The sequence below is a fragment of the Grampus griseus genome (assembly GCF_964374135.1).
Source record: "Grampus griseus genome assembly, chromosome: 12".
Taxonomy (NCBI): domain Eukaryota; kingdom Metazoa; phylum Chordata; class Mammalia; order Artiodactyla; family Delphinidae; genus Grampus; species Grampus griseus.
The window spans coordinates 15,655,003-15,678,586 of record NC_139006.1 but is presented as its reverse complement, the minus strand read 5'-3'; the positions used below and the strand labels follow the sequence as shown (position 1 = coordinate 15,678,586).

General features: G+C 44.6%; 1 protein-coding gene across 1 annotated transcript in view; it reads right to left on the bottom strand.

Moving 5' to 3' along the window:
* HECTD4 (HECT domain E3 ubiquitin protein ligase 4) overlaps positions 1-23,584 on the bottom strand; it is a gene marked incomplete at its 5' end in the record, with an annotated part of 190,514 nt that overhangs the window by 18,114 nt on the left and 148,816 nt on the right. The window contains 8 exons of the mRNA XM_082667923.1: positions 3,187-3,394; positions 4,404-5,710; positions 8,043-8,222; positions 9,838-10,043; positions 10,335-10,465; positions 10,754-10,959; positions 12,192-12,373; positions 22,644-22,804. Of these exons, the coding sequence (XP_082524049.1) occupies positions 3,187-3,394; positions 4,404-5,710; positions 8,043-8,222; positions 9,838-10,043; positions 10,335-10,465; positions 10,754-10,959; positions 12,192-12,373; positions 22,644-22,804 (2,581 nt within the window). The remainder of the gene's footprint in view (positions 1-3,186; positions 3,395-4,403; positions 5,711-8,042; positions 8,223-9,837; positions 10,044-10,334; positions 10,466-10,753; positions 10,960-12,191; positions 12,374-22,643; positions 22,805-23,584) is intronic.

The following is a 23,584-nucleotide window of genomic DNA, read 5'->3' as shown; positions in this document are numbered from 1 at the left end:
ACAGGAACAGGGTAAATAGCCAGGCTTTGTTTCCTGTGGACACTTTGAGGTAACAGTTATGGCCGGGACAGAGAGGGGCTAAACCCTGTTCTGAGTAAAGATCAAGAGGTCACATAATATATTTCCCATCCTTGGGGCAAGGGAGACATTGCACATGCACAGAAAGGCTCCTTGGGGCTCAAAAAGGAAGGGGCACCACCCCATAATATGTGATGCCAAGGCCCTCCCATAGGCCTCTGGGGTGGAACCCATCTTGGAAAAAAGTTGCGCACGCCTGTTGGGGAGGGTCCTAGGGCAGGGCAGAGTGTGGAAAAAGAAACCAGGTAATTGGCCAAAGGTAAACAAAGACCCGAAGAACTGCCCTATAATGCATGACTCCACCGCCTCTTTACTAGGCTCCTCCTCATTAGGGAGGACGCCCACACCCTTCCTCTCCTGGTGTGCATCTCTGCCTTGCTTCTGTCAACTCAACAAACTGTTTCTCTGTGTGTTCTCCCACTTGTTGTTGTTCTGTGTCCCCAATAATAAACTTTGTACCTGTTTTTACAGTTCTCGCCTCCTTGAGAAACACGTTTTTCAATGGGGGTGAGGGCCAGGGGAACTTTGCTTCTAGCCTCTAGCCCTTGCTGGTCCACCGGCTAGGATTCCTGGTTTTCATCCAGGCTACCCAGGTTCAATTCCTGGGCAGGGAACTAAGATCTCACTTCACGCCACGGCTCACTGCTGCTTCTCTGAGATCATGTTCTCTTCTGCACTCATCCCCACCACTGGCTGCGTGGAGATAACAAGCCCCCGAATGGCAGACCTCAGGGCTCACCCTGGACTCTTACATGTGCAAGAAATGAACTTCCACTGGGTCTGAGTTACTGTACTCTAGGGTCTCTTTATCATGGAGGTTGAACCTCCCTTAACTTCAACATGTCTGTGATGGATAGTCCCCAGGGAGCAAGAGGATGTGGAGGCTGCAAGTACTTTTAGTGCAAAGTACAAGTTGTTCAATAGTTATTATTAGAGGATGCATTTGAAACCTGGCCCAGCCAGCAGGTGGAAAAGAAAGTTCTCTCAGATACAAGAAAACTGTCCCTGAGCACGAGAAAAAAAACACTTGTTTTTTTTGGTCCCCGAATAAGCACTCCAGAAGATGCTCTCACCTTTCCTAAGGGGCCAGTCAGGAATGTTCCCAGTGGAACAGGATGTTCCACTGCATCTGCATGTTTCTCGTGGCCAAGGGCCCCCACCTGCGGGCAGAACTGACTTGCTCATCACACCCTGTCCTCCTGCCCAGCCTCCTTATCCCCTCTCTCTGACGGTCTGGCCCTCCAGAGGCACACCCAGCTCAGGCCGGGCTTCAGGAGCCAGAGCACAAAGGTCCCCTGGGCATCTGGGCTGAGGGTGAGGAGACAGGTGTGTGGAAGGCGTGGTCAAGATCTAAGAGCTGATTCAGTAGAACCACAACTTAAAGAGTCTTGAGCAAAATGCGTGTGGCTGTAACGTGGCAAATGTGTTATCAAAAGACTGAGTATCTTACGTGGAAGGTTTGACCATAATACAATCAGGAGCTAGAACTAAATTTGGATTAAAGCATGAAAAGACTGGCAAAGCATTAATTATGGCAGAAAAAGACCCCAGGGTTCCCACAGATCGTACACTAGCCACCCCCACGTGGGGAGCTGAGAGCCGAGTGAGCACCATACTCAATAATAAGGGAACAGGGCTGAAACCAGGGCGAGGAGAGAGAGGCAGCCCCTCACGCACAAGAGTCCCAAAAAACTCAGAGATCAAGATACACATTGTAACGCAGTCCTTCAAAAAAATCAAAATTAATACAAGAAACCCATGATGAGTGAAATATTAAGAGTACTGTGCCGAGCCATATTAAAGCCTGATGCAAAAGGAAAAATCATTAACACTGATCCTGTCTTTATTTAAAATTTTAAGTTTGTTCACCATGGATATTTTGCATTAATTTTGACTTTCATAAGTATTATATTAAAATAATTATTTATCTAGATTACTGAGTTGTTTTGGAGCCCCATTAAATTCTGTGGCCTCATTTACCTCACTCTGGTCCCAGCCCTGTGGGAGTATTTCAAAATTTCATGACTGGGGGATAATAATTTGAAACAACAACAAAATCCATACTCAATATTACATTTCTGTCCTCAGAAAACATAAAACAGAACAAACTCAACAACTCTATTATGAACTTTCAAACAATATTAAAGAGTTAGAAAAAACATAAATTTAAAAATTTGAGAGAGACTGATGCAAAATAAAGACAATAACACAAAGAACTACAGTTATAAAAAGAAAGGAGAAAAATTGCTGCTGCTTCTGAAGCGAAGCTGGGGGTGAGCTCTTGGCCTCAGGATCTGCTAGATCCAGCTCTGTGGGGCCTCGATAGAGCCCGGGTCCTGGCTGAACAGAAGAAGTGGGGAAGCCAGACAGGGTAGGGTCCCCCCACATAAGAGCCGCCAGAATGACAAAGTGGGACTTTTGTGAAAAAGGAACCGGAATCGGTTCTTCCCCAAGAATTCATTTTAAAGGGCGAGGTGTTAGCTGTCCTCAAGCATATTGACTAAATGATTACCAGCAATGTACATGGTACATTCTAGCTCTAGAGGACAGAACAAAATAAATACACTTGAACTCAAACAAGGGGAAGCCTGACTAGACAAAAGGAAAAAAGCAACTTGAATGCAAGCCCACATTCAAGGCTGTGGCAGGAAACAGGAGCACCTGAGGGCTTGGTGTGGGGGGCCTGTGGCAGGGCCTGCCCGCTGGCCTTCAGAGCCCTGACGGCTCTCCTGGGGGAGCAGCAGTGTTCTCTTCACATCGTGTACACAACGCACCTTCTGTTAACCAAGCAGTGAACCATCTTCCCAACATTCCCTGAGTCACTTCTTAAATCTTTGACCCCCAGAGCTCCTCTTTAAGGTAAGATGTTAAAAACAGGGAAAACAGGACATGGAGAGGGGTATGATTTTCTTTTTTGGCCGTGCTGTGTGGCTTGCGGGATCTTAGTTCCCTGACCAGGGATCGAACCCAGGCCTGTGGCAGTGAAAGCACTGAGTCCTAACCACTGGACCGCCGGGGAAGTCCCAAGATGGGTATGATTTTTGCTCAGGTTTTTTCCTATAAATTTCTAAAAAAAAGTCTATTAATTAAAAAAAATCTATAACCTACCTTTAATTGACTTATCATTGAAATAATCTTCTAACCCTGGGCTCCCCTGCGTATCAAACAAACTCTGATTTACTACAGACACAGTGAGTATCTCTTCCGTTGACATTTCCATCAATTCATCTTCACCATCCAAACTTGACAAACCAATCAAGTCATTATTGTTAAATAAACTCGCTCGGATTTTCTCGATTTTGGCTCGGGATCTGATCTGTGTGAACAAGGAAAAGGGTAAGGATTTGAGTGGAGAGACCAGTCACTCAGCTAGCTGTATGAACTTTCTTTCCCTCCCGTCTGTCCCTGAAACCCTCTACTGTCTTCAGCGTTGGGAGCACGGCCTGACCGGGGCAAGCTGGGCTTCCCGGCAAAGTCTCTTGTATGTGCCGAAAGTGGTAACTTGCAGGCGAACAGCTCAACTGGACATCTCTGTCGCTAAACCCCGGTCAGGTCTGTGGCTCTACGCAGATGCCCCGGGGGTTCAAGTCCACGCTTGGCTCCGAGAAAATCCGCAGGGAGAAGGTGGACAGATTCTGGGAGGAAGCCAACCCCTGGATCTTTGAGCTCTCCTGTCAGAGCCCGTGGGGTGGGGAGCAAGGGGGTGCAAGTTCTCCTCCTAGTGCCTTCCCCTCCATATCTAATAAGGGCGAGGATGGTTTTTACTCTGCACCCGACTCCCGTTACACAGGGGGCAGGAAGACACAGGTTGCAGGATTTCTAAACAAGGAGGCCCAGAAAACACATGGGATCTTGAAGTGGAAATGTAATCTGGCAACACGCGCAGCATCTGAAACTCAGAATCACTCCGAACAGAACGGCAAGTCTGTTCTCTCCCTGCTCAGTGGGGATCCCTCCTGCCAATGGCAATGGTTAAAACAACCCAAAGCCACTCAAAAAGAGGCCACTGGGGCCTGAGTTGGAAAACACTCGATGATGCTCAACCATCAGGAAAGGTCAGCCCCTGGAGCCCCTCCCACACTCCGCAATGAACTGTATTTACTTCCTGACAGACTTGCTATCACACTCAAGAGATGGGACCTCAAATACAGATAATCAACATGATTGATCACTGCTGTTTCCAAGAGCTGCCTCAGGGAGCCTGCTAAGTGCCCCAATGTCACCTATTACTTAGTCCCTTGGAAATAATATTGGAAAGCTTAAAGAGGCCTGGGGGATTCTAACCGCTCATGATTTAAGTGGTTGCCAAGGCGTGAGGTGCTTACCTCCACAACCGCAAAGCCTTTGATGGGGCGTGCTGTGAGGGGCTGGTTGTCCAGGGACGTGACTGTGTACATGGAGCCCATGTCTGACACTGAGGCCGTTTCTGCGTTGTCCAGTGGCTCCCCCAGGCTCCCAAGGCTGCCCAGGCTGCTGGTGCTGCATAGGGAAACGTCCAGGCTCTCCTGGCTGGACACTACGTGGGGCTCCAATAAGCCCGCAGGGATGGGCAGCTCTAGGCCCGAGGGCAGCGGTTCCATGGAGACGTCGCTGACCGTCTGCAAGATGCCCTGGGAGCTGCAGATGGAGGCTTGACTGGTGGACGCAGACGCGCTGATGCTCATGGCGGGGGTCGGGCTGCGGGATGTGCTGACCTCCAAGCTGTCTGTGCTGGGGAAGCCAAGGGTCTTCTCTGGCTCAGTTTTCCCATCACCGCCCTCGGCCTTGTCTTTTGGCTTCTTGGGGTCTTCGTCCTGCAGGGGGATGTAGATCTCGTCTTTGAAGACCCCGCCGTGGGCGTTGCAGGCCTTGCGGATGGCGCCTCTGACGATGCCCTCGTCCAGGTGGGTGGGGATCCCAGAGATCACCAGCAAGCGGCTATGGGCGGTGGGACCCACCAGGGCCTGGCAGGCGTCGGCGATGGCGTCGCTCGTCACACCCAGCCCCTGCGGGTCCTTCCTGGTGAGGTGCCGGAGGATGATGAGCAAGGTCAGGGCGCGGTGGAACCACAGCATGTCTTCGGGCTTGCCACCCCCGATGCTCAGCACGGTGGGGTCCGAGTCCACTGAGCGCGAGGACTGGCGCTTCCCAGAGGAGGAGGCCTTTTCCCGCTTCATCTTGACTTTCTTCCTCTTGGACAGGAGGCTGGGGCTCTGTGGCGTCTGTCCTGGGGAGGACGACGAGGAGGACGACGAGTCGCTGAGGTTGGGGGCGGTCGCCGACGTCACCCCGCTGGCAGTGACACTCATGTTGGTAGGCAGGGTCACCTCGGCCACCGCCAGGCACCCTTCCATGAGCGCATGGAAATACGTAGAGAACCTGCCCTGGTCGGTGGCCGCCACGGTCCCCGAGCCACCGCACGTGCTGCCCGAGACCCAGCTCTGCGTCTCCTCGTCGTACAGCTTGTGGAGCTCCGACTGCAGGGCCATCAGCATGGCCAGGCAGGGGTTCAGCTGGAGGGCGATGGACGAGGACAGGCCGGCAGGGTGCTTCCTCTGCTCCAGGCTGTGCACTGTGCGCAGGAGCTCTGCCAGGAGGTGGAAAACCAGCTCTTTCACGCAGGCCGCCATGTCTGTGGTCCACAGGAAGTTTCCTGAGGTGAATGAAAGCAAAAAAAAAAAAAAAAAAAAAAAAAAAAAAATCACCTATACAGAGCTTACTATGTGCCAGGCACTGTTCTAAGGCACTTTAATGGAGGCAGCCCTCACAGCGACCGCGTGAAACAAACATTACATCCTTCATCCCCATCTCACAGATGAAGAAACGTTGGCTCAAAGAGCTGAAGGACTCACACGGCTGCCACACAGTCACACAATCTCACAGGGCAGAACCGGGCAGGCTGGCCCCAGAGCCGGTGGCCTACACCCCTGTGGCAGGTGACCGCATGGAGCCAGCTTCTACAGCTCTGACCCTGAAATCATTGTTTTCTCTCTCATAAACTTATTAAGCAGGTTGGTGACAAATCATTAGCATAATGTTTCCTGAACCATGGGATGCTCACTACTGGGGGCATACAATCCAATTTTACCAGATAGCTCAGAAATACACACGGAAAAATGATTCCTTTTAAACTCCTCTTTCAGTCCTGATTTTGTCAACAAGAAAGCCTCACTCTGGGGCTAGAATATTCTTAATAGAGAATAGCCCAGAGACCCAGAGCCTTCGACAGGGAACAGTAGTTAGCCAGAATTTCTTAACAGTAACTGCTTAACTTTTTAATTTTATAAGTATCTTCTAGTTATGGCAAGGGATACGAATTTTCTGTTTAAAGTAGCAAGATAAAGTTCCTTTTAAAATTCAGTATAAGTTTAAAAAAAGGAGAAAGGAGTTCATTGCCATAAAAACAAATCAATAAATGGTGATAGGCATGACTTGTAGACGTGGCAGAAATCACATAAAGGTGGCATGAGAATGACTGAAGTCTAGGAGACACTGTCTAGAACAACCGTGGGCCACACATCTGTGCCAAGGTCCCCTTCGTGCCAGATGCGTGTCTTCTATCCCCAGTCACATTGTGGACAGGGAGTCCCAACGGCCGGGTCTGGCTGACTTACCGAGAATCCCAATTAGGCCCAGCACCCACGAAGGAGGGGACTAGGCTGACTGGTCTCGGGGTGATGCTGTTTTGATAATTCTAATTGGTAATGAACTCATGGCTGTCACGGGACATGGTGCTCATGGAGCCACTGACAGGGAATACAGGCCAATGCGGTCTAAGGCCAGGGCCTCATGTGCTCCTATTTCCTTCTCTGTTGTCCTTCCTCTGCCATTGGACATTTTTGGAACACGATGGCCTTGGAGAGAAATCTCCACCAAAATTGCAAATGGTGGCCCGAGAGCTGAGACCGGCCACATACATCTCGTTCCCACAGCCAGTGGTTCCCTGCTCACCTCTTCCAACCCCCTGCCCAATGTGTTTTAAAGAATGTGAATTAGTTGTCAACATTTAGAAACTGGGAAATTCACATCAATATCTAGATTTCTGGCTTTTCTTGAAATAAAAAGTGACAGTATCTGGCAGGACTAGGGCCACATTCTTATACAGCAAATGAGTAGTAGGGCTCAGTGGCTGCCCCACAGGACACGTGCCCTTCAGTTCCCTGGAGGTCCTGGGTCCACTTCTCTCTTGAATTCCTCTCACTTACATCATCTCTCTGACCCGTGAGGGCACCTGAGTCTGCCAACATGTTTTTCCCTCCAACACCAACATTTTGTATTTTTGAAAAACTACAAAAATATAAAAAAGTTGAACACCTTATACAGTCAATATTTGGATGCTCACCACCTAGATTCTACCATTAACATTATTACATGTGTAACAAAGCTGTGTTTGTTTTATTACACATCTATCTATCCCTCTATTCATCCATAGACTCATCTTAGTTTTTGATTATTTCAAAATAAGTTGCAGATATCAGTATTTTTATCCCTAACCACTTAAGCAGACATATCATTAATTAAAACTCAATATTTAGAAAAATTTTGAGGTAAATTTATATGCTAAGTTCACAACTCTTTAAGTTTACCATTCCATGAGTTTTGCTACAATGCCATCTCTCTGTAACCTTTCAGGTGCTGTGAGGTCATGATGTTTGAAGGTGAAGGGTGGTATGAAAGTGAACAATGTTACAGAATCAAAGTTACAATAATGGCATATGTTAGTGCTTTAAAGTAAAGTATGATAAAATTAATCTTATTTTCACAGTTACATGCCACCCCTCAAAATAATGAAAGTACCCTGCAAATCATGGATTTGGAAGTCTAGGCTACACTTCCCACTCAATTCCCCAAGCCCAACTGACAACAAGCTGACAAGAGCTGTCACCACCCAGGCCACTGTGGCCACCCCAGGCACACCGGCCAGCTCCTTCCCCAGGCACCCGGCCAGCTCCACCAGCCTGATCCTGAGGGAAGGGAGGCCTCACCGAGCAGTTCCACCACTTGCAGGAGGACGGATGTCGGGATGGTGTCAGGCTCATCTTCAGATCTCCCTTCCCCATCCTCCGACTTCCAGGACAGCAGCTGCTCTGCGAAGGCCATCGCCAGTGGGAACTCAATGGGCAGAGAGTGTAACACCAGCACGGCTCCGGGAGGGGGAGACACCCCTAAAAGAAGCGCCCAGAAGGAAAGCTCATGACTGGTAGCACCCGATCAAAACAAGCTTGCGATAAAGACCTGCCAGGTGTGTGCAGAGAAACAGGGCCGGAAAGCCTGTCCACTCATGCACTGGGGGCGAGAGGAAATGTCACTCCCCACACTCCAGACGGAGTCAGCCGCAGGCGCAGGAGGAGTGGAGGACATCCTCCAAGGAATCCACCTGTTGGTGTGAGAATGGGACAAAGGGCAGCAGTGGGGACAGGGAAGGATAAACATCTCCCTGTCAGTCAGATACCAACCAGCCTGATGACCTGGCATGGAAATAGGAAGTCAGACTTTAAAAGATGCTTCACTGGAATGGTCCCAGCCTGGTAAAGAAATAACCAGCCCTTTGGTGCAGCTGCAATCCCATGGGGGCATCAGCTTACTTTAGATTCACAGAGTGGACCAGCAGGGGGGCCCCCAGACTTCAGGAACTACCAGAATTCTCTTTTACTGCCTTCGGTCATTGTCATGGCCTGAATCTGACCGAAGCTGCCTACGATGAGAGAAGAAAGACCCTGAGGTCTGATCCCTGTCACACCCTGCACCGCACCCCAACCCCCTCTGCAAGCACTGGTCAGACATAAGCTGGGGTACCAGGGGTCTCTGGACGGCTCAGGAGGAACCATGTTGACTGGCCTGTACTTTGGGGTGAATGTTTATTTGGGGAATGACAGGTAAAACAGAGATCTTCTGTGTTTAACATAAATTTTAAAAAACAGTGTAGGCAAAATACAATGAAAACAATAGACCCTAATAAAAAGAGATCATAAACTTGTTTAGCATTGACCAAATACCTTAAGAAATGTCCTTTCATTTTATTCCCTAAGGATGCAATGTCTCCAGGATTGGAGCTGTGCAGAAGCCAAGGCCCAATTTTGGCTGAAAGTTCAAATACATCTTTAAAATTGTCTCTAACAAACATGTGTCCATCTTCTCCTGTCCAACATGCCCAGGATGTGCAGTGCAAGTCTGAGACTAGGTTTCCCTTCCTCTGTGTGTTGACTCAGAAACAGAGTCAGCTGGCCCCAGTCTACAAAGCAGACAGTCAGCGAGAGCTTCAGGATTTACAGAGGTGGAGACCTCACCTAAATCTAAATCTGCGGAGGCTTAACAAAGGGTGCCAAGGAGACAAGACCACCTGGGCTTCCCAGCCTGGCCACCACCAGGCTTTGTTTAACATTGACACGGGGAGCAGATGATCACTGAGGCCCGTGCCTCAGGGAGCCACATTATACCTGAGAGAATTCAGTTTTAATGAGAACTTGAAGGGCAGCCAGGATTATTACAGCTAAATGACGGGACTGCTCTATGTAGATCATTCTGAACAGCACACGCTTGTGAAAGAAAAGGAAATCCCCACTGTAGTCTGGGCAGCATCTGCCAGGTCTTCCCCTGGCAGGAAAGGGAGAACTTTTAATCCACTGTCTCTGAAATACACTGCCCCAAGCAGTCCTTTTCTTTACCCATAGGAAACGGGAACACAGCACGGTAGAAAATCCTTTCAATTTTCACAAAGAAGGAAAGCAGAGAATGACTTCAAAGCTGTTCTTATTACCAGGAGCTAATTCAGAGACTTACCCAGTTTGATGTGGACTTTGTCTGTGGAGAGGATCACAGAAGGGTACTGGTTGGTGGTGGGAGGCGGCGTGAGCCCCGTGTTGGCCGGAGATGCATCCCGCGGGTAACAGATGGCCTCGATGAGGTTTAGCTGGCCATTTCGCTTCACTTTGTGGCCCAGCCCATACACAAGCACCCGCGCCCACGGCGCCTTGTACAGAGAGGAGCTGAGGAGGAGGAATGCGTGTGAGCAGAGTCCAACCATGTCAACAAACACTTTGTTGTGAGGGGGTGGTGAGAACTGGGCACACGTAAGTCACCTCCATCACATTTAGAAGGTCATTCTTTATATAGACTAATTTCCAAAACATGGAAATTAGGGAAGAACTGTAAATCATGTTCAAGTACACTATGCATTAAAGAATAAAAGCAATGAGTTTTTTTCTTCTGTAAATTGCACCAGAATCTGTCTTACTTTTCTCTCCCCATCACCATCTTCTACAGTACGGGCAACTTACTCTTTGCGGAATCCAGACTGACTTTCTTTGCAAGATACTACGACAAAAGCCGCCCCGGGGAAATTGACGTCCATGTTGACCTTGGACTCGGAAATTGGAAACTCTTCGGAGGGGAACTGCTCTGGTGCCGTCTGCAGAGACATTTAACAGGGAAAGCCACGGGTTAAACACAAGAGAGCATTTCCTTTTCCCAGCTCCCAGGCAAAGGAGAGCCAATGCACATACACTGTAACAGGATCAGGAGGACAAAAAAGCCCTCTGGGAGGAAGGACACCACGGATGGGACAGGGGAGGGGAGCTGCGAAGAAAAGCAGACTAGTGGGGTTTGGGGAAGAAAGTGTCATTTTCAGCCAGCCAATAAGATTTCCAATTGAAACCTGTAACCCCAATTTAGGGACATCAGAACTTTGGACTTTTACCTGCAGGAAAGAGCAGATCTGTTTCGTCAGCTCCAACAGGCTTTCCTCACCCTGGTGCAGGGTCCGAGTGATGGCCACGTTGAGCCACTCTCTCACTGTCTGGGAGCTGCCCTGGTAGAAGAGGTCCGTGGCCGAGCAGTTCTGGGAATGGATGCAGTGCTGCAGGGACTGTGCCAGGAGGATGGAGCTGGAGCTGATGGTGCCGTCTGGGGACAGGAAAGAAAACACAAGTCAAAAAGAACAGCAGCAGCCACGGGCTGTGAGATCCTGAGTAACGAGCCAGGAGCATCCTGTCCAGAAAACCAGGATGGGTTCGCTTGGACATACGTCTTGGATAATAGACGTTACCAGTCAGATATTGCAGGGGGTGGGGGATTCAGGAGTTCGGCGGCCTTTAACTTTGTGCTTTCTTTTAAGCTACAAAACCGTTGCCTAAAATAAAAACCTGAGTTGAAGCCCAGGTCTACTAAGCAGGTAGAAGTGGAGCTGCTTGGATTCAGGGGTTCCCAGAGCCTGACCTATCGGCTGCCCTGGGCAACCTGGAGTTTCACCAAGGAACCACTGGAGTAGCTCAGAGTGGAGTTTATAAAGCAAGTGTTAGTCACTGTGGCAAAGCTTCTTCCACAAGCACGTTAAAGCTTTTCAGGCCTGTTTTGGAGCCTCTAATTTCTTGGGGTGGGCCACTGGACCCCACGTGCTTAAGTGGCCTGTGAAGACGTAGTTCACACAGGCACTGGCTGGGACCCCATGGCTGTGAGAGATGTCCTTTATGCTTAGAATGCCACCTGCCCTCTCACTCCTGCTCCCATCTTAGTAGCTAGGAGGTCAAGGGAAGCAGGCTGGAGGCCAAGGTGCCAGAGGAAGACAGAAGGGGCCCTTCAGTCTTCAACTGGGTTGAGGGCAGAGTCATCACTTAGTATTCACCAAGGGAGCGAACACACAGCATCAGCCCACACTCCAAGGGCCCCACGTTGAGCAGATGCACACACGCTGGCCCATTAAAACAGCTCCGCTTGAGGTCACGATGAATCAATTAGGTCTCTTTGGTGGCGTTTGATGGCAGGAACGTTTTCCTGTCTTTACACGTCAAACAGAATGTCTGTGACAACAGTACAGTGACTAGATTTCATAAATAAGACTTCATTTTCCTTGATCCACGATTAGTTTGCTTAATGAATGCTTAATAGGTTAATGACTAAATATGTCATCTAATACACTTAGATTTTTCAAAGAGTGAGAAAGCACTGCAAAGACAGCTGCAATCTTTCGTGCAGTTTATCTACACTAAGTCTAAAGGTCCTGTGCTGGGACTCCTCCCCCTGCTCATGTGGAGAACAAGGACACTAAGCACAGCTCCTGCTTGGCGCCCAGCTCACCCTCAGGGCTATTCCATCCTGGGCCTAATTTCTGCAGTGAGAGCAGCAAAGCCGAGGTTTACCTGGGAGGGGAGGAGCAAGGAGCTGATTGGACAGCAGCTGCAGGTGCTCCAGGGTAATGTCCCGGATGGCAGGGATGTGGAAGAGGCGGGTAAACAGATGAGGCAGCTTGGGGGCGAAGATGTTGAGCAGGGCCATGCGGCAGTACAGCCTGGCCAGTGCGGCCTCGCAGCGCAGCAGCTCCCTGCAAGGGAAGGGCAGGGGACAGGCGCTGAGCTCTGACGCTCCAGCCTCCACACTGGGCTGGGCCACGGGCCGCTGAAGGGGAAGGACCACATCTCAGGCTTCTCTGGCCTCATGCTCTGTGCTCCAAGTTAGACACTTGTGTTTTAAACAAAAAGCCACATTTAGTTATGTTTGATTTTTCCCAACTCAAAAACCACCGTGGAAAAAGAAATGAAAATATATGTTCACATAAAGACTCACATATACGTGTGTTCACAGTAGCATACATATAGTAGCCAAAAAGTGGAAACAGCCCAAATGTCCAACAACTGAGGCATGGTAAATCCATACAATGGAATGTTATTCACAAATAAAAAGGGATGAAGCAGTGACACGTGCTACGACATGGATGAACCTGGACAGCCCTGTGCTAAGTGAAAGAAGCCAGACACAAAAGCTCACATATTATGAATCCATTTATATAGAGTGTCCAGAATTAAGCAAATCCATAGAAACAGAAATTAGATTGGCGGGGTTGAGCTAGGGGACAGGAGAAGGGGAACTGACTACTAATGGGTGTGGGGTTTCTTCTTGGGGTGATGAAAATGCTCTAAAACTGAGAGTGATGATGGTTACAGAATTTTGTGAATATACTAAAAATTGTTGGCCTGTATACTTTTAATGGGTAAATTACACGGTACGTGAATTGTATCTCTGTAAAGCTATTATAAAAATTTCAGTGTGGGCATTTTTTTTTATGTGATGAATTTATGAAGTGATTGGCATTCACCTTGAATAACAGCTCATTAGTGACTAAGCAGGTCTCATTTAGAAATGCATCTCTTGGTAAAGAATCTAATCTAGCTAATACTAAGCATAGGGGAGGCTCCCTGTATTTTATTAGCTTATCACCATAGTTAAAAATTCTGCTGGTAGTAAGCACTTAATCAAGAAGGCAAGTTAGAAGTAGCCCTTTTGGAATGTAAATTGGTGCAGCCACTGTGGAAAACAGCAGTGGAGGTTCCTCAGAAAACTAAAAATTGAGTTACCATATGATCTAGCAATTCCACTCCTGGGCATATATCCAGAAAAAACTATAATTCAAAAAGATACATGCACCCCTCTGTTCAAAGCAGCACTATTCACAATAGCCAAGACATGGAAACAACCTAAATGGCCACTGACAGATGAACAGATAAAGAAGATGTGGTACATATATACAATGGAATATTACTCAGCAGTAAGAAAGAATGAAATAATGCCATTTGCAGCAACATGAATGCAACTAGAGATTATCATACTAAGTGAAGTCAGAAAGAGAAAGACAAATACCATATGATATCACTTATATGTGGAATCTAAAATATGACACAAATGAACCTATCTATGAAACAGAAACAGAATCATGGACATAGAGAATAGACTGATGGTTGCCAAGGGGGAGGGGGTTGGGGGAGGGATGGATTGGGAGTTTGGGATTAGCAGATGCAAACTGGTATATATAGGATGGATAAACAACAAGGCTCTACTGTATAGCACAGGAAACTATATTCAATATCCTGTGATAAACCATAATGGAAGAGAGAATATGAAAAAGAACGCTTTACATATATATATATATATATATATATATATATATATATATATATATATATATAAAAACAACTGAGTCACTTTGACGTACAGCAGTAGTTAACATTGTAATTCAACTCTACTTCAATAAAAAATAAGTTAAAAAAAAAAAAAGAAGTAGCCCTTTTGTGTCTATAAAGTCTAGGTCTAAACCCACTAGGAGCCAACAGGGGTCACTTGATATTACCTACTGACCCAAATTAAAGGTAATGCTCGTCCATCATATAAAGTGAAGACAAAAAAGAAACCAGCTAAGATGGTGCATGTTAGGTGGTTTCTTTCTCGGCTCCACCAGTTTGTAATATTCTTGCGCCAGAATTTAAAACAAACCAGCTCCACCTGCTTCTTCCCTCCTCAGAAGTTTGTTGACAGTACTAGCACAGCTCACGAGGACCAGGGCAGCAAAACAGATGAGGTCTGACTATGAAAGCTGAAAGCCCTACAGACTCCCCCCAGCTCTCTCCTCAGATTGCAAAGCCTCAAGTTGCCAGGATGAAGCTGGAGTGAGATTATTTTTGGTCGACTCTGCAGACTGTTAACGTCCCTGAAGTCTCTGCTGAGGAGCCCCCCCGACTCTTCATTCTCTAAAGTTCTCTCTCAAACCTACGTGAGCACTTTAGGCAGAGTACACCTCTGAAGAAAACCCGTACTACGACCAGAAATTCCATCATTGTATTGATCAAACAAATCTATGGCATATTTCATATTTCTCCCAATACCGAGATCACCACATTAATACTGACTGTAAATGTCCTACATCTGCAGCCTGATTGTAACCTTGCGAAGCACTTTCTTGCCTTTTCTCTAAGTTGCTAGTCAACAGTCAATAGGTTTCATCTATCACAGAAATTTGCCAAAAATATGACTGAAAGTCTTATTAAAGAAGTTTTTAAAAACTTTAAGAGTACCATATTGATATTCAAGCATATATGTTTGGGGATCCTTTTCAACAAATATATGGAGTCTACAGTGTGAGCCAGGGCCCAGATTAAGCACTGGGAGCTCTAGCAAAGAATCAGACAAGGTATCTGTTTTTAGGAAGCTTATGTTCTAGAGGGAGGAGACACACAATAAACAAATTAAAAAAAAAAAAAAAAAAGCAAAAATATCAGGTTCTGGAAGGGAAGTATTGATAAAATACAGTGTTATGACAATGTGCTCCTGTGGGCTTACTTTACATGGTGAGGCAAGGCTTTTTTGGAAAGGTGACATATTCATTGTGATCTGAATGACAAGAATGAGACAGCCGATCCACCAGAGGGCAGACAGCAGAAGCAAGAAGAACTACAATCCTGCAGCCTGTGGAACAAAAACCACATTCACAGAAAGATAGACAAAATGAAAAGGCAGAGGGCTATGTACCAGATGAAGGAACAAGATAAAACCCCAGAAAAACAAATAAATGAAGTGGAGACAGGCAACCTTCAGAATAATGATAGTGAAGATGACCCAGCACCTTGGAAAAAGAAAGGAGGCAAAGATCGAGAAGATGCAAGAAATGTTTAACAAAGTCCTAGAAGAATGAAAGAACAAACAGAGATGAACAATACAATAACTGAAATGAAAACTACACTAGAAGGAATCAACAACAGAATAACTGAGGCAGAAGAACGGATAAGTGACCTGGAAGACAGAATGGTGGAATTCACTGCTGCAGAACAGAATAAAGAAAAAAGAATGAAAAGAAATGAAGACAGCCTAAGAGACCTCTGGGACAACATTAAACACAACAACATTCGCATTATAGGGGTCCCAGAAGGAGAAGAGAGAGAGAAAGGACCCAAGAAAATATTTGAAGAGATTATAGTCGAAAACTTCCCTAACAGGGGAAAGGAAATAGCCACCCAAGTCCAGGAAGTGCAGAGAGTCCCATACAGGATAAACCCAAGGAGAAACACGCTGAGACACATAGTAATCAAACTGGCAAAAATTAAAGACAAAGAAAAATTATTGAAAGCAGCAAGGGAAAAGCAATAAATAACATACAAGGGAACTCACATAAGGTTAACAGAGTTTCTCAGCAGAAACTCTACAAGCCAGAAGGGAGTGGCATGATATACTTAAAGTGATGAAAGGGAAGAACCTACAACCAAGATTACTCTACCTGGCAAGGATATCATTCAGATTCGATGGAGAAATCAAAAGCTTTACAGAGCAAAAGCTAAGAGAATTCAGCACCACCAAACCAGCTCTACAACAAATGCTAAAGGAACTTCTCTAAGTGGGAAACACAAGAGAAGAAAAGGACCTACAAAAACAAACCCAAAACAATTAAGAAAATGGTAATAGGAACATACACATCGATATTACCTTAAATGTGAATGGATTAAATGCTCCAACCAAAAGACACAGGCTTGCTGAATGGATACAAAAACAAGACCCATATATATGCTGTCTACAAGAGACCCACTTCAGACCTAGGGACACATTCAGACTGAAAGTGAGGGGATGGAAAAAGATATTCCATGCAAATGGAAATCAAAAGAAAGCTGGAGTAGCAATACTCGTATCAGATAAAATAGACTTTAAAATAAAGAATGTTACAAGAGACAAAGAAGGACACTACATAATGATCAAGGGATCAATCCAAGAAGAAGATATAACAATTATAAATATATATGCACCCAACACAGGAGCATCTCAATACATAAGGCAACTGCTAACAGCTATAAAAGAGGAAATCGACAGTAACACAGTAATAGTGGGGGACTTTAACACCTCATTTACACAAACGGACAGATCATCCAAACAGAAAATTAATAAGGAAACACAAGCTTTAAATGACACAACAGACCAGATAGATCTAATTGATATTTATAGGACATTCCATCCAAAAACAGCAGATTACACATTCTTCTGAAGTGCTCACGGAACATTCTCCAGGATAGATCACATCTTGGGTCACAAATCAAGCCTCAGTGAATTTAAGAAAATTAAAATCATACCAAGCCTCTTTTCTGACCACAACGCTATGAGATTAGAAATCAATTACAGGGAAAAAAACATAAAAAACACAAACACATGGAGGCTAAAAAATACGTTACTAAATAACAAGAGATCACTGAAGAAATCAAAGAGGAGGGGCTTCCCTGGTGGCGCAGTGGTTGAGAGTCCACCTGCCGATGCAGGGGACACGGGTTTGTGCCCCAGTCCGGGAAGATCCCACATGCCGCGGAGCAGCTGGGCCCGTGAGTCATGGCCGCTGAGCCTGCGTGTCCGGAGCCTGTGCTCTGCAACGGGAGAGGCCACAACAGTGAGAGGTCCATGTACCGCAAAAAAAAAAAAAAAAAAAAAAAAAATCAAAGAGGAAATCAAAAAATACCTAGAGACAAATGACAATGAAAACACGACGATCCAAAAACTATGGGATGCAGCAAAAGCAGCTCTAAGAGGGAAGTTTATAGCTATACAAGCCTACCTCAAGAAACAAGAAAAATCTCAAATAAACAATCTAACCTTACAAAGGAACTAGAGAAAGAAGAACAAACAAAACCCAAAGTTAGCAGAAGGAAAGAAATCATAAAGATCAGAGCAGAAATAAATGAAATAGAAACAAAGAAAACAATAGCAAAGATCAATAAAACTAAAAGCTGGTTCTTTGAGAACATAAACAAAATTGATAAACCATTAGCCAGACTCATCAAGTAAAAAGAGGGAGAGGACTGAAATCAATAAAATTAGAAATGAAAAAGGAGAAGTTACAACAGACACTGGAGAAATACAAAGCATCCTAAGAGACTACTACAAGCAACTCTATGGCAATAAAATGGACAACCTGGAAGACATGGACAAATTCTTAGAAAGGTATAACCTTCCAAGACTGAACCAGGAAAAAATAGAAAATATAAACAGACCAATCACAAATAATGAAATTGAAACTGTGATTAAAAATCTTCCAACAAACAGAAGTCCAGGAACAGATGGCTTCACAGGTGAATTATATCAAACATTTAGAGAAGAGATAACACCCATCCTTCTCAAACTCTTCCAAAAAATTGCAGAGGAAGGAACACTCCCAAACTCATTCTATAAGGCCACCATCACCCTGATACCAAAACCAGACAAAGATAATACAAAAAATGAAAATTACAGACCAATATCACTGATGAATATAGATGCAAAAATCCTCAACAAAATACTAGCAAACAGAATGCAACAACACATTAAAAGGATCATGCACCATGATCAAGTGGGATTTATCCCAGGGATGCAAGGATTCTTCAATATATGCAAATTAATCAATGTGATACACCATATTAACAAATTGAAGGAGAAAAACCATATGATCATCTCAATAGATGCAGAAAAAGCTTTTGACAAAACTCAACACCCATTTATGACAAAAACTCTCCAGAAAGTGGGCACAGAGGGAACCTACCTCAACATAATAAAGGCCATATATGACAAACCCACAGCAAACATCATTCTCAATGGTGAAAAACTGAAACCATTTCCTCTAAGATCAGGAACGAGACAAGGATGTCCACTCTCGCCACTATTATTCAACATAGTTTTGGAAGTCCTAGCCATGGCAATCAGAGAAGAAAAAGAAATAAAAGGAATCCAAATTGGAAAAGAAGAAGTAAAACTGTCACTGTTTGCAGATGACATGATACTATACATAGAGAATCCTAAAGATGCCACCAGAAAACTACTAGAGCTAATCAATGAATCTGATAAAGTTGCAGGATATAAAATTAATGCACAGAAATCTCATGCATTCCTAAACACTAATGATGAAAAATCTGAAAGAGAAATTAAGGAAACAATTCCATTTACCATTGCAACAAAAAGAATAAAATACCTAGGAATAAACCTACCTAGGGAGACAAAAGACCTGTATGCAGAAAACTATAAGACACTGTTGAACGAAATTAAAGATGATACCAATGGATGGAGAGATATACCATGTTCTTGGACTGGAAGAATCAACACTGTGAAAATGACTATACTATCCAAAGCAATCTACAGATTCAATGCAATCCCTATCAAATTACCAATGGCATTTTTTACAGAACTAGAACACAAAATCTTAAAGTTTGTATGGAGACACAAAAGACCCTGAATAGCCAAAGCTATTGGCAAAGACACCTACAGTCTTGAGGGAAAAAAAAAGGAGCTGGAGGAATCAGACTCCCTGACTTCAGACTATACTACAAAGCTACAGTAATCAAGACAATATGGTACTGACACAAAAACAGAAATATAGATCAATGGAACAGGATAGAAAGCCCAGAGATAAACCCACACACCTATGGTCAACTAATCTATGACAAAGGAGGCAAGGATATACAATGGAGAAAAGACAGTCTCTTCCATAAGTGGTGCTGGGAAAACTGGACAGCTACATGTAAAAGAATGAAATTAGAACACTCCCTAACACCATACACAAAAATAAACTCAAAATGGATTAGACACCTAAATGCAAGACCGGACACATAAAACTCTTAGAGGAAAACACAGGAAAAACACTCGTTGACATAAATCACAGCAAGATCTTTTTTGGCCCACTTCCTAGAGTAATGGAAATAAAAACAAAAATAAACAAATGGGATCTAATGAAACTTAAAAGCTTTTGCAAAGCAAAGGAAACCACAAACAAGATGAAAAGACAACCCTCAGAATGGGACAAAATATTTGCAAATGAAGCAACTGACAAAGGATTAATCTCCAAAATATATAAACAGCTCATGCAGCTCAATATTAAAAAAACAAACAACCCAATCAAAAAATGGGCAGAAGACCTAAATAGACATTTCTCCAAAGAGGACATACAGATGGCCAAGAAGCACATGAAAAGCTGCTCAACATCACTAATTATTAGAGAAATGCAAATCAAAACTACAATGAGGTATCACCTCACACCAGTTAGAATGGGCATCATCAGAAAATCTACAAACAACAAATGCTGGAGAGGGTGTGGAGAAAATGGAACCCTCTTGCACTGTTGGTGGGAATGTAAATTGATACGGCCACTATGGAGAACAGTATGGAGGTTCCTTAAAAAACTAAAAATAGAATTACCATATGACCCAGCAATCCCACTACTGGGCATATACCCAGAGAAAACCATCATTCAAAAAGACACATGCACCCCAATGTTCACTGCCGCACTATTTACAATAGCCAGGTCATGGAAGCAACCTAAATACCCACCGACAGATGAATGGATAAAGCAGTTGTGGTACATATATACAATGGAATATTATTCAGCCATAAAAAGGAACGAAATTGGGTCATTTGTAGAGACGTGGATGAATCTAGAGACTGTCAAAAAGAGTGCAGTAAGTCAGAAAGAGAAAAACAAATATCGCATATTAATGCATATATGTGGAACCTAGAAAAATGGTACAGATGAACCAGTTTGCAGGGCAGAAATTGAGACAAAGATGTAGAGAACAAACGTATGGACACCAAGTGGGGAAAGCAGTAGGGGGGTGGTGGTGGTGGCGTGATGAATTGGGCGATTGGGATTGAGATGCATACACTGATGTGTATAAAATGTATGACTAATAAGAACCTACTATATAAAAAATAAATAAAATATAATTTAAAATAAAAAAGAATGAGACAGCCATGCAAAGTTCTGGGCAAAGCATTGCAGGCAGAGGGAACAGCATATACAGAGACACTGAGGAGGAAACAAGCTTGGTGTGTGAGAGAAACTGCGGAAGGAGAGTACACTGGGAGAAGCAGATAGACTCTGAGGCTCGGGGAGGGTTTGGCGAGCTAGGTTAAGGGTTTGAATTCTACTCCATGGGAAGTGGAATGCCATGGGAACGTTTGAATTAGAGGAGAGAGATGAATGATCTGATCTGTGTTTCTAAAAGATCACTCGGCTGCTGTGGAGAGAAGGGAGAGCTGAAGCCTAGACCAGTGTGGTGGAGGCGGAGATGGAGAGAAGCAGCCTGGGATGTACTTTGGAGGAAGAGTCAATGGGACCTGCCGATTGGTTACGTGAGGCAGTGAGGACAAAGGGTGACTTGGGCACCCCTCACAGACGTGGAAAGACCGGTGGAGAAGAAGGCCTGAATTCCACCTCACATGCGACATTTTAGGCACCTATTAGATTAGCCTTGTCCATGTAAGAGCTGACTTCGGTTAACTTGTTTTCAGCTCAGTTCTAAAAACCTGACAAAAGTAGTATTAGCCATATATATGTGTGTGTGTGCGCGTGTGTGTGTGCGTGTGTGTGTGTGCGCGTGCGCGCACGCGTGTGCGCGCGCACGTATATATATTTTTTGGCCACACTGTGCGGCTTACGGGATCTCAATTCCCTGACCAGGGACTGAACCTGGGCCATGGCAGTGAAAGCCGGGAATCCTAACCACTAGGCCACCAGGGAACTCCCGAATATCAGCAATATTACCAGGCATGTTGCTTATGGCCAAAACCACCCCCAACTGGCAAGCTGCACTGGGAGGACTGAAAAAAGAGTGCTCTTGGTGGGAAGCTACAGTTTCGGGCTTTCCAGAAAATGGTGACTCTTACTAACTGGGCCTGCCTCTTGCAGAAATCCCTAGAAGTTATGCCTGTGGAGTTGTTACAAAAGATACCAGCTTCTATTTGGGACGTGGGGCTCTCAGCCATCACGTGAACACAGCGACGTTAAGTCTATCCCTCACACCTGTGTGGATGACTATGACTCCTGCTGAAATGTATGCACGACACTTCCCTGTGGCACGCCACGCTTCCCATCCTGGATCTTTCTAGGTGAAGCTAGTGCCAAGTATCGCCTATTTGGGTCTTGTGAATTTGATTGTCAAGTTGAACTTACGACCACCCAAATGGGGCGGTGAAACATCTGAGTGGAGATGGCAAGGAGGCAGTTGGATACGTCCATCTGGTTTTCCAGGGAGAGGTCTAAGCTGGAGATACACTCAAGTTGCTTCAAAATTGATAATATAATGAGAAGTTACAATGCTATTGGATGAACAGTATGAAAAATAGTTTATGGGAAGTTTTATTAGAGAGCTCCATTTATCACTATATTTTCTTCTGAATTGTTGCAAGAATTTTTATGACTGAAAGAAGGAATTTGCAGGTGCATGTGAGGGAATTTTGCCAGATCTTTAGGATTTAACCCACAGACGGCAGGCACACGTCTCCTCAGACCCCCGCAAAGCGCTGGGCACAGAGGAGCACTCAAGGAGTACCTTGTTAGTTTAACAGAAATGAGCTGGCTGCTCACACAGTGCCTGGACTCCTCTTAGTTGTGTCTTCTTGACTCGGTTTATACTTTAGAACTTTTCCACGTTCTTCAAATCTCCAGACACCCCTCAACACCCCCAGCTTACAGCAGAGTATCCATGGCACAGGCCAGGTGATACTGGATGCTACAACTGTTCTTCCTAACTCTTGCAATTCGCTGTTATCTTTACTAGCTGCCTCTGTCTCTCTCTTAGCTTTGAAAGAAAAGCCTTCTTTGTCAACAATGAATGGCACATGTGATAAAACAGAGTAAGTGGATTTCTGTGACCCACTAGAAAGAAGGGCTCAATTTTACCTGTGAATTTATTATTTATTTATTTATTAAAAATTTCTGGCCATGCCACGTGGCCTGTGGGATTTTAGTTCCCCAACCAGGGACTGAACCCAGGCCCTCGGCAGCGAGAACTCGGAGTCCTAACCACTGGACTGCCAGGGCATTCCCTTACCTGTGAATTTGAAGGTTGGTATTGTCCAGGGTGACCAGCCCATTGGTGGCAGTCCTTCGGTAGCCTGCTGGGGGCCTTTCCAACATATCAATAGGATACCAGTATCGGACCAGCACACCTTCGCTTCGGAGGTATGTTTCTACCTGCACCAATTCATTTACCTACAATAGAAAAAGGAAATGTCTATTTGGTTTTTTATTATTTTTTTAAATTCATTTCTTTTTATTTATTTGTTTTTTGAGCACTGACTTTTTTCCCCAAGTTTTAAAATACATATGTATACATATAAGACCAAACTTTTATAGCAGTAAATACTAGTTTCATGTCACTGATTGAGGCTAAAAGTTCAAAGATATCTGGATAGTGTATTTATTTTTTTCATACCAGCTGGAAAATTTTAATTGGTACAATAAATTAAAGAACTTCAATGTAATCATGAGTTAGAAATTTAAAGAGAAGAGTGGTATATTTCAAGTAACAGTTCAACATGCATTGTTGCCAGGTAAAATTTATGTTCATTGTTTTTATGTTAATAATTTTGTAAAAGCAGGGAATCTGTCTGATCACTCTATTTTATTGCTAGGAAAATAAAAATGTAAGCTCATGAATACGCATTCTGGATTCAAATAGCAATGTAATCTTTATTTAGGGACTATTTGAAACAAAGGGAATCAAACCACTTGAGACATAACAGAATTATTACTTTAACAAAATGTCTATTTTTCTAATTTTCCTTTCACACGTTTCCATTGCTGAAAAATACTGTCAGTTACATACTTTCTGATAACCAGAATCAGAGCTTGTCTCAGAAGGCAGTGGGAGATTAACAGTATTACTAATGGAATTTTCTACTTGAAAGTTCACCTTAGTAAATCACCAGCCAACAGCCTCTCTTAAAAATTTAATGATTTAAATTATACTCTGGTAAAATGGAGTCAGTT